General features: G+C 36.0%; 1 protein-coding gene across 1 annotated transcript in view; it reads left to right on the forward strand.

The window, feature by feature from the left end:
- STK3 (serine/threonine kinase 3) overlaps positions 1-2,018 on the forward strand; it is a 492,549-nt gene extending 490,531 nt beyond the window's left edge. The window contains exon 11 of the mRNA XM_036757214.1: positions 555-2,018. Within this exon, the coding sequence (XP_036613109.1) occupies positions 555-713 (159 nt within the window). The 3' untranslated portion in view covers positions 714-2,018. The remainder of the gene's footprint in view (positions 1-554) is intronic.
- The last annotated feature ends 10,106 nt before the right edge of the window (positions 2,019-12,124 follow it).

Below are 12,124 nucleotides of genomic sequence, written 5' to 3' on the forward strand. Positions count from 1 at the left end.
ATCCACAGGTTCCTTTAGCCCTTTGGGATGAAGTTATGCCAGGCTAACTAACTGATAGAGAGTGTTTTTATTTCTTGGTTTTCAATTCCATGTTTACCATTTTTCTTTTATACTTTGCATTCTGAGAAACATTGTCATTGATGGGAAAATAGGAATTGAGTAGTTTCACCTTTTAAAGAAAGCAACTACTCAACTTCTGGTGGTAGGAGATTTAGCTAAATATTTGCTCTAAGACACAGCCTAGATTTTTTGTATTACTTTTATTTTCTTATTAAATTCCTGGTGTCAGCTTAATTTCTTGCAGTGACTAGCAGGAGAGAGCAGAAAAATTTTTCATTTGATTTAAGTCTTTTATTTGTTGAATATGGTTTTACTGCATTTGCAAGACCTACTTTTTATATGATGAAATGCCTTTAATTAAATGCCTTTGGATTAAACTTTGAACAATATTTCAAATATTTTGAAATAAACATTTTGCTGAAGTAATTGTGTTAAAGCTTCTGCATGTATTGGGGAAATTTTTACTAAATATTTTTATTTTTTTCTACCTCCAGTTGAAAAACCTAAGTTTAGAAGAACTACAAATGAGGTTAAAGGCATTGGACCCAATGATGGAAAGAGAAATTGAAGAGCTTCGTCAAAGTTATAATGCGAAAAGACAACCAATTCTGGATGCGATGGATGCAAAAAAACGAAGACAACAAAACTTTTGAGCTTAATATCTTCTCAGACAGCATGTGCAGTTAGTCTAGATGCCAGTAAACCATGAATAGTTGAAGGAATCATAGTGTTATGATTATTTCTGTTATTTATAATCCATGAGATTTGTGCTGCACAACCCAACAATGTTGAAATTCTGAAGGAGCCCCCATATTCTGAAGTTAAAATAGAGGGCTTAAATTTACCAGTGCAAGCACACTAATTTTATTTTTGAACAATGAAAGCAAGAGAAATTTTCATTATTATTTTTCTAAAAGCCCGTCAGTTATATATCAGTACTAAATCTTTGTTGTACAATTAAAATTATACTCATGGGAACTTAAAGACCCAAAGCTATTGTTCATTTGTGCAACGTTGCCCAGCTTTATGTTACAATATTTCTTATTCCCATCTACTAGCCTATTTATTTTATCCCCTTAGGTAAACTTATTTATTTATGCCATTTTGCTTTTGTTTGTTTTCACAGAGAAGATTGGATGTTTTTGGTAAAGGCAGTGTCTGATCAGCAGCTGATAAAGTACTGCTAAATTACTCCATCACAAAACGGAGATAAGTGATATAATCACTTGAAAATCATGGTAGTACTTGTTTCCCCAGAATTTTTCTGTTTAAAGAAAGCAGTAATAGCTGCAGTACCCAAGGTATGATGGCCTAATTAGGCCAGAAAATTCCAATTCTACCTTGTGGCCACTGAGTTTTCATGTTTTTATTTGCTTGAATTTTTTTTTTTTACCTATTTTGATGTTTGGTACAAGTAGAACATTGTATTTGGGTCAGGTAAAGCTATAAAGGACATAAATTTCAAAACCAAAGAAATCAATGGATAGTTTGTACAAAAATTAGTGTATGGTAAATACTAAAAAGAAAATGAAAACTAATCATACCTTTAATGTGTTAATATTGTTCCATTTGTATATCTGGAGGCTGAAATGTGTCACATGACAGTAAGCTCATCACATTTATTTCTATGAAAATGTGGTCCATTGTCTAAGGACGGTTTTTCTTTTTTTGGTTATTCGTTACTTGGGGGGAATTGGTAAGCATTCTGTATCTGATGATAATGGAACAGAAAGACAGTTTATATTCAACTATGCATATCCTGGAGACTGCAAAAAAAGTATTAAACAGTCAAGCAGAAATTAAATTCTAAGCAGAGTGAGCATTTGTGCAGTTGAATTGGGACCAATTGTCTTTCTAAACAGCATATAGCCATCTTGATGGTATTTGTTCTTATGTTTTTAATTCTATCATGTAAATCATAAAGACAAATAAATTTATTGTACTAGTTATAACACTTATTCTTTGCATCTTTCTCAAGGTTTTTAAAAAAAAATTGGGATATAAATAAATTGTGTATATTGATATTCAAAGTAGGAAAAGTTAATCAGCTTTAAGAGACTTCAGGAATATAATCTCTCATCAAATGAAATGAACTTTGAATTTACTACCACTACATTTTTAGTTACTTCAGTATTACAGATTTAGAACTTGAAGGGGCCTTAGAAGTTGTCTAGTCCAGTGCCCTGAATGCAAATAAGGAAACTGAGGCCTTTAAGATGAAATGACTTTCCCAAGATCACCTAGGCAGGATTCAAATCTAGGTTCTCTGACTCCAGATCCAACATTTGTTCACCTTATCATGCTCCCTCCCCTTTTTTTCAAATACATCTTTATTTTTTACTAATTGGGACTATTGGAGTAGTTGGTTAGTTCATTCAGAAGGACTGGTTTTTTCTCTTCCACTGTGTTGGCCAATCATTGAATCTACTGAATTAGGGTCATCTACTGAATAGGGACATCAATTTGGAACTGGAGGGGACCTTAGAGGCCATCCTGTCCCATCCCCTCATTTTATAAATAAGAAAGCAAAATATTAGACATTTACCCAAGATCAGACAGTTAATAAGTGACAAAGACAGGATTTCAGCCCAGGTCAATTCAGTGTAACAAACATTTTTAATGTGCTAGGTACTTAGAGGTGAAAAGAAGATATCACAATCCCTGTCCTTAAGGAATTTACCTTCTGTTAGGTCTTCCTTCTCCAAAGCCATGTTCTTTTCATTGACCCACATTGTCTCTAGACTTAGCCTGAGTAAATGTAAATAAAAGTGTAGAAAGATGCCTATTAGTGTGCCCTCACTGCCACATTGGAGATGTATGCCTTTACCCAGTGGCTTCTCTTCTTCCAAACTTGGAAAGCAAACTACCCTGACTCTATAGAAGCGCTGAATCTCAGAGTTGGAAAGGATCTTAGGAGCAATCCAGTTCAAACTGTGCCTGATTGAAAATTTCTTCTTTACCAGTCACAACAAGTAATCATTCAGCCATCACCAGAAGAACTCTAATGATTTGGGAGCTTGCTATCTCCAGAGGCACTTATCCCCATATCACTTTTCCTCCTCTGCAACTTCCACTCTTTGCCATCATTTCTGCCCCCTGGGGTCAATCACAACACATCTAATTACTCCTTGTACATAGCAGTCCTTCAAACAGTTGAGAACAACTATGCTGCTCACCCAGGTTTTCACTTCACTCGGTTATGTATCTGTACTTCTGGCATCCAGTCTTCATATGGCATGCTACTAAGTCCCCTCACCATTTTGGATGCATTCCTTTGAACAGTCTCTGACTTATCAATGCCCTTCCTAAAACAGTGCCAAGAACTAGACACAATACTTGGAATGAGGTCTAACCAGGGACAGTAATACAGTAGGGCTGTCACCTGCCTCCTTCTAGACACTATGCTTCCCCTGAAGCAGTCTCAGATATACTCATGGAATTGTTGGCTGCTGTATGGAACAGGTAACTCAATGGAGTCAAATAAAACTTCCAGTTTTTTTTTTCCATATTGCTTGGCTACACTTAGCTGATCTCACACTCATGAAATTGTTTGAATTCAAGTTTAGGATTTTACGTTTATCTCTATCCAAAGTAACCTAATTAGATCTCTCACAACAATATAGATGTCGAAATCTTTTTGGAACGTGACTGTCCCCCAAGTGTTATCTACCCTCCCCCTCACCCCCCATCCAAGATTTGTTTGGTCCATGTTTGGTGAATCATCAGTAAAAACAATTACTATTGTAGGACCAAGGACAGATCCATGTGGCACTCCATGTGAGACCTTTGTCTAAGATGACAGAATCAGTGACTACTCTTTCCCATTTTTCAAACAGTTCTGATTCTGTCTTGTCATCTGGCCCACATTTCTTCATCTAGTCACCAAGGATGGGATAAAACACTTGTGCCAGACCTTAATTCAGTATCCACATTATTCCCTTCTATCAATATAGTAACCCTAAAAAAATGTAAGTGAGATTAATCTTGTTTTTCATGATCACAGCTTCCATTTTTAGTTGTTCGCAAATTATCCCTTTAAATTATGTTCTGGGATTTTGCTAGGAATCCGAGTTAGTTCCTCTGGACTCTAACTTGTAAGCTTCTTTCTGTCTCCTGTTTTGAAAATCATGGCCATATTTCCCTATTATCAGTTCTTTAGCCCATTTGCTGTTCTCCACAGTCTTTCAACAATCCCTCAGCAGCTCAGCAATCATATTGAATCACTCTCATTAGCTTGGGATTCAGTTTGTCCACCCTGGTGATTCAGACTTATCAAGAACAGCTAGGAGCTTTCTTACTACCTGCCTATTTACATTGAGTTCAAGTACCTTTGCTATTTTTATTCTAGGCCCAGGATCATTTTCCTTGATGGACCCAAAAAAGAGTAGCAAAGTTTATTAAGTGTGCCTGCCTTCCCTTCACTTTCCATTGAACTTTCATGAAGAGTCAGCATGGCAGGAGGCCAAAAATGGAGTTAGCAGATCAGGGTTTAAGTCTAATCTCAGGCAAGTTAACCCTTCAGAACCCCAGTCTCCCAATCAAAAAGAGTGGTCAATGAGAATACATTAGCTACCTCACAGGGTTGTTGTTAGTCAAGCACAAGGTAAACCTTAAAGTGCTGTATAATTGTGACTGATTAACAACATCGTCATCATCATCAGGGCCAGCTGAGTGGTACAGCAGATAGAGTGCCAGGCCTGGAGTCAGAAAGAATCTTCTTCTTGAATTTAAATCTGGCCTCAGCTATGTACTAGCTATGTCACCCCGGGCAAGGCACTTCACTCTGTTTGACTCAGTTTCCTCCTCTGTAAAATGAGCTGGAGAAGGAAATGGCAAACCACTCCAGTATCTCTGCCAAGAAAACCCCAAATGGGGTCACAAAGAGTTGGACACAACTGACTGAAAAATGACTCAATAACACAACATCATTATCCTCAGAAGTTTATAGTTGGAGAGGATGTTAGAAATACTCTAATTGGACCCCTTTGTTTTACAGATGAGGAAACTGAGGCTCAGAGTGAAGAAATGACTTAACCAATGTTGCACATGTAGGTAACCAAGCTGGGAGTCGGACCTATATCCTCTAACACCAAATCTAATACCTCTTCTGCTATACTATCCCAACAACCACCAGTAACAGTCATACCTTTTGATCTATCTCTTTCCCCAATGTAGCGAAAGAATGGTTTTTTTAATCGTTAACTTCTGAGCTCCTTCTCAGCTTTAGGGCTTGTGATACTATTCCTGTAGGATCACGCCATTCTTTTGTTACCTGGCCTTCATTCTATGTTGCCTACTTTCCTTCCATCTTCTGTACATTTAAAATAAATTAATCAGTAGATGAGTCCCCTATACATCCACATTAACCTCCGAGATAAATCTGATTTTTCTTCATATAATTCTCATTTTTCTTCATTCAAGTTTTTTTTTGGTCATTGCATTTACAGAATTTCATCCTTTTGGATGAAATGTTTGCTAAATCTCTCTTGGTCTCATTTCCGCACTAGAAGTTTTGGCTGTAGACTTTTATCCTATCTTTGAACCCTATGAAATCCTCTCTTGCAAAGTCTAGGAAGTATATCAAACTATGCCTAACTTTCTTCATCTTCTCTATCATGGATACTAGGATGGACTAGTCACTTTTTCCCAACATCCTCATCATTCCTGCTTCAGTTACCAGTTCTTCCATGTTGGTCAGAATTAGGTCCATAATAATGGTTCCCTTCATTGCTTCCTCCATCTTTTGCAGGCTGAAATTATCATTAAAGCAAGTTGAGAATGTATTAACTACTTTGTTGAGAGAGAGAGAGAGACAGAAACAGAGGAAAGTTTCTCATCACTACTATGTCATAACTCCATGTCATGTTTATAATCTCCTTCTTCAACTTCTCATCTGTTTCCTCCTTTTTTACAGGTAGTCTACAGCATATTCACACACATACACATGCACACAAAGTTTATACATATGTCTTTGTTAATATTGACCCAAATTTTCTCCGGCATGATGTATCTTACTAATATATAGTGCTACTCCACCTTTTAGCTATTCTCTTCATTAGAGGCAGCTAGGTGGCAGAGTAGATAAAATGCTAGACCTAGAGTCAGGAAGACAGGAATTCAAATCTTCCTTCAGATATTTGATAGCTTTATGACCCCTAGGAAAGTCACTTAACCTCTCTCAGGCTCCATTTCCTCATCTAGAAAATGGACATCATAATAATAATCACACTATTTTCCAGGGTTTTTGCAAGGATTAGAAGAATAATATTTGTAAAGTGTTTTTGCAAAACCTTAAAGCGCTATATAAATGCTAGCTTTTGTTTTTATTACTTTAAATAAGATATATTTTAGTAAAGCCAAAACAATCTTACCAAGAGACTGCCTTTAAATGACCAGTGGGGATAATTTCATGGCATCTTCATATAAAGTAGATTAATTTTTTACCCTATTGTACTGTATCTCTAAAAACCTGGTGGGGGGGCAGGGCGGAGAAGAAAGGAGAATAATTAAATGTAAAGTGTGGGCTGTCAAATGTTACATAAGCTCTTTGGATAGCCCTTGGCAAAAAAAAAAAAAAAACAACCTTCCTTCCCCAAAAGGAAGAAATTTCTGATAGCTTCCACAGATCAAAACCCTTTGAAAGCTGTTTTCTTTCCCAGTTAAACTTTGATTTAATCATGATACTCAGAGAATAAAGTTGTCAGGTTAATGTAATGTTCTGTTCAGCTAGGGTCGAGGGTCAAGCCAAAAACCTTTAGTTATTTCAGCTCTTGTTTAAGAGCTTTCTAAAATGTATTAGACAACTTTCCTAGCATAATAAATACAGTGTGTTGAATAGAATTGAAGCTTAATTATTCAAAATTTCACAGTAGGTTATCGATGGCATACAAATACATTATTGGCTTAGGATCATAGCTCTTGAGCTAAAAGGGACCTTGGTGCCCATCCAGTCCAATCTCCTCACTTTATAGAATGAGGAAATTGAGGCCCAGGAAGAGTGAGTGATTTGCCAAGGTCACACATGTATTAAGTGTTAGAGACAGGATTTGAACCCAGCACCTCTTGAGTCTAGAGGAAGTGTTCATTCCAGGGTACCACATATATGTGTATATAGAAAGTACAGGAGCTTGAGTAGACTTTGACCCCATGGCATTCCCTAAAATTTACTTTTTGCGCTAAGTCATTTGGTTTTATTTTTTTGGAGTGGGGAAGGCCAGGCAATTGGGGTTAAGTGACTTGCCCAAGGTCACACAGCTAGTAAGTGTCAAGTGTCTGAGGCTAGATTTGAACCCAAGTCCTCCTGACTCCATGGTTGGTGCTCTACTCACTTTGCCACCTAGCTGCCGCTATCATTTGGCTTCTATGTCTTTTGCCTCTCCTGAAAATAAAGTGCAGGGAAAAAAATGTCAGTTAATTAAAAGTAACAGGTAGTTGAATTGTAATTAATTGAGGTTCTCTATGATAAGTCAGGGGAGATAAGAAATTTTATATTTTCTTTGATTTTACGAATAATGTAATTATATCCATATACATACCAGCATATATAAAATGAAGTTTTATTTTAGTGCGAATTGTTTTTCTGTCCAATATCTGAAATAGCACAGCCAATACAAATTAGTCCTATTCAAAAAGAAATACATTCAGATAGGTTTCATACGAGAAATACCTTAATGTTTTCTTTTCTCTTGCTCATTTACTGAATCATATCACCCAAGTTTATAATCCCATTCTTTCCACTGAAAGACATACACCTTCTCTAACAGAAATCATATAATACTTAAAGATGCTTTTAAACTTGGAATCACAGGAAATCTAATAGAATTACTAACACATTAACATTCAGTAGGAGTTCTATTTTCATTTCCCATCTTGTGTGTTAATGATTAAAATAAATCTGGTGAATACTAACGACTACATATTCTCAATAAAACATTTTTCATTTGTAATTGCTGCTACATTGCTTTTATTAGCATATGCCAAATTATGTTATCACTTATTAACTTCTAAGTATTTTACTAAAAGACCACTCGAGATGCTTTCTCATAAACCTTGACTCAAAAATGGAGAGAACTCAGTTCTAATATATATAAAATTCATTTCTTCACCTTGTTTGAAATTATTAACCAAGATAGTTTAGGGCAGATGTATCAGACGCATAGGCCATAACACTCCTGAGTGTAGCCCAAACAAGATTAAAGTTGTAATTGGGAAATATTTAATTAAATAAATGAATTTTTAAAAAACAATGTATAAACGTGTGGTTTTCTAAGTCGATATGCAGCCCATGGGGATCCTTTATGTATAATTTAGTGGCCCCTGTTTCTATTTGAGTTTGATACCACTAGTTTAGGGATCCTCAAGGAGACAGTGGAAGTCATGATATGTGTATGAAGGCCAATGCAGAATATGTCAGCTCACTTCGCTTGAAAGGAAGAATATCCCTTTAAACTTGATTCATATTTGGGAGGTGGACATGGTTTTTTAGGTACTGCATTTTCTGAAGTGACCTTTTCTTGCTACATGTGGAGAATTAATTTAATGTCTAAACTTTCCTGCTAAATAGCACAAAATTTTTTGTTTCCCTTTAGTTTAAAAATATTTAAGACTTATTTTTGTGCTAAAGACCTGCATCAAAAATAGCTTTAGAAATAAAATAGGCAGCATGACATAACACATAGAGTGCTGGACTTGGGGTTAAGAGGAAGTGAGCTCAAGTCCTAGCTCTGACACACTCTCCAGGCCATCCTGTACATAGCTACAAAAATAATCTTCCTAAGGTACAGGTCAGACCGCAGTATTCCATTGCTCAAATACCTTCAGGGGTTCCCTACCATCTCTCGGATAAAACTCAAACTCCTTACCCTAAGATTTATGATCCTCCCCACTCTGGCTCTAATCTATTTTTCCATTTGAATATCAAAAATTCTCCCATTCAACACTGTTTTAAAGCCAGCCTGGCTACTAGCAGTTCTCCAAGCCAGACATACTGTTTTACACTTCCATTGAGTCATGCAAACAACTGTCCCCTATGCCTAGAATATACTCCCTCATTGTCTCCATCTTTAAAGTTCTATACAGTCATTAAAGATTTAAATCAGGTGCCACCTTCTCTTTGAAGCCTTTCCAATCCCACTTATCTGTTGTTAGTATGATCTTTGTCCTCAAATATTCTTAGAACATTTGACCTGATCTCTGCTTTATGCCTAGTCTATACTTATCTATATACATGTCAAATTTAATAGTTAATTTTTGGTTTTGTAGCTATACTACCTAGTACAGTGCCTTACCTATGACAGGCAGGGGTTGGATTAATATTTGTTGAATTGAGGTTAGGCAAATTTCAGCCCAATATTAAGAGAAACCTCTTAATAAGTAGATGTGTCCAAAAATAGAACAGGTTGCTTCATAATCTGATAAGTTCCCCATCCATGGAAGTGTTCATTCAGAGGACAATCAGTGGTCAGGGATGTTGTAGGAAAGGATGCTGTAGGTAGGGGTTGAAATAGGTGACATTTCAGATGTCTTCTAACTCTGAGATTATATGATTTAATCTCTCTTCACTGTCTTCTATATAAAATGAGAAAATAAAAATTATAATGATAGATTTTATAGCAGTAAGGCAAGATTCATGGCCTCAAGTTACCACGAACATGCCTGAATGGTTTGGAATTGTGAAGTGTAAGAAATTCTTTAGATAGAAGGCAGAGGAAATATAACATTCATTTAGACAAGAGAGAATCCAATCCCAGGACCAGTAAGAAACTCCCCTAGGACTGAGCAATTGACTATGCAGGATATGAACCACAAAGACCATCAACGGTGAAAAAAATTATAAAATGAAAATACTCTCTCTGAATATGCTTACCCAAGATTCTTCACCATTACTTCTGCAAGTTAGCGCACATGGTAATGCATCTTCATTTCTAAAAGTGGATGATGTCCTTTTTTATTAGCATCATCATCGTCATCATCATCATCATCATCATCATTTTTTGGCCCAAGTCTATGATTTCACTCCCTGTGAGGAAACTCTCTCCACCAGGGCAGATTAGCGACTATTTTGCAACTTACAGTCCACGATCCCCAGTGCCTAGCTACATTGTGCCTTTGTACCTAGGAGGCACTTAAATACTTGTAGATGATCCAAGACAGTTTCAAAGGACTTATGATGGAAAATGCTAACCATATCCAGAGAGAGAACTGATGGAGTCTGAATGCAGATTGAAGCATACTATTTTCACTTTTTTTCACTGTTTTTTTCCTTTTGGTCTATTTCTTCTTTCACACCATGACTAATATGGAAATGTGTTTTGCATGATTGCACATATATAACTAATATCGAATTGCTTACCGTTTTAGGGAGGGGGGGAAATTTGGAACTCAAAAATTTTTAAATGAATGTTAAAATTTGTTTTTACATGTAATTGGAAAAAAAACAAAATACTATTTAAAAATAAATAAGTAAATACTTGTAGAATTGAATTAAATATAAAACAAATACAATCAGCTTGTCAGATATGAGGAAAAAAGAAAAGATGGCTTTGAAAATTGAATTGTGCTGGGAGCCAGAAGCCCTGTCTTCTTGTCTTGGCTCTGCCCCTAAGCATGTGCCTATGGACAAGATTTGACCTCTTTGGATGCTGGTTTCCTCAATCTACAAAATGAGGCAGTTAGACTAGTTGATTCTTAAGGTCCTCTCCAGTTTCCTTTGTTTAGGGAGTAAAGCCATTAACTGGTAAGCTAATATTTTTATCTGACTTGGATAAAGGTTTATTATAGATGATGATATACTTCTCAAATTTAGATGATAAAAATCTGGCAGAGAAGGCTAACACATTGGACGACCAAGATCCAAAAAGATCTCAACAGACTAGAATCTAATTGGGCTGAATCCAATAAGATGAAATTTAATAAGAATAAGATGAAATTTAATAAGAATAAATGTAAAACTTTATAAAAGTTAAAAAAATAAATTTAATGGGGGAGGCACAGCTAGACAGCAATTCGTCAGAAAGAGACATGGCAGTTTTAGTGGACTGCAAGGTCAATTTGAGTCCACAATGCTAAATGATTATAAACTGTCTTAAGAGAGGTATGTTGTCCAGAGAGAGGAGGGTGAAAGTCCTTTTTAACAAGGATAAATAATTGTATACATTGTCAGGACAGGAGTAGTATAGATCTCCCTTCATCTTGGTCCCTTGTTTCTACCCATTCTATTGCCCAAGGGATAAAAGAAAACCACTCAGGGCTGAAGTGTTTGCTTCCCAGTGCACCATTTTTACCAATGGGACTATATTTGAAGTAACTTCTCTGTCTTGTTGCCCTCTAGGGCCTACTACTGAGCCATGAAAGAAATCTTGACAGAGACAAAAGCATCAATTAGAAAGCTATCCCTTTCATTTTTTAAAGGCTGAATTTCCCCATTTCATCCAGGCTGGAAGCATAAGAGCTACTCAGGGGCTAATTTGACTAAAGGGACACAGATTTTTTTCTTAGGTAGATTTCAGTTAGACTTGATGATTTCTAAGGTCCCTACAACACTGTGATCTTATCTTGGCTGATTAGCTGTAGATTCTGATTTTCTATTTGGTCTTCAGTTTCTGTTCACAAATATCTCTAAACCTCTGGAATATTGACTTCATCCAGATGAATATATGTTTCCACTTTTAAAACTTTTAAGTTCATTTTTAACTTCAAATACAGAGTTTTCTTTTAGAAAATAGGTTTGAATACAATTATCTGCAGACCTTACCAACTGCTGTCTGCCCATCATAGGTTTATTAATAAAAGCTATATCACAGCCCTGTGTATCATACCATGCTCAGCTAATATATGCTTATGCAGTCACATGTCTCAACAATTTAGATTATTTTAATTAAATGAGATTGAGAGAGCCTTGTGGCCATTAAGCACTATGTAATGTAAATTACTGGTATTATTATTGTTGCTAATAATTATTATTATGAAAATTGAGTGGTTTTAACCTAATAGCAGTGAAAGAAAAGCTAAAAAAAATGCTTGGTTTTCACATGGAAAAATTAGTAACTTATCACTAACAAGATTA

The sequence above is a fragment of the Trichosurus vulpecula genome, chromosome 1 (genome assembly GCF_011100635.1).
Source record: "Trichosurus vulpecula isolate mTriVul1 chromosome 1, mTriVul1.pri, whole genome shotgun sequence".
In the NCBI taxonomy this organism is placed as follows: domain Eukaryota; kingdom Metazoa; phylum Chordata; class Mammalia; order Diprotodontia; family Phalangeridae; genus Trichosurus; species Trichosurus vulpecula.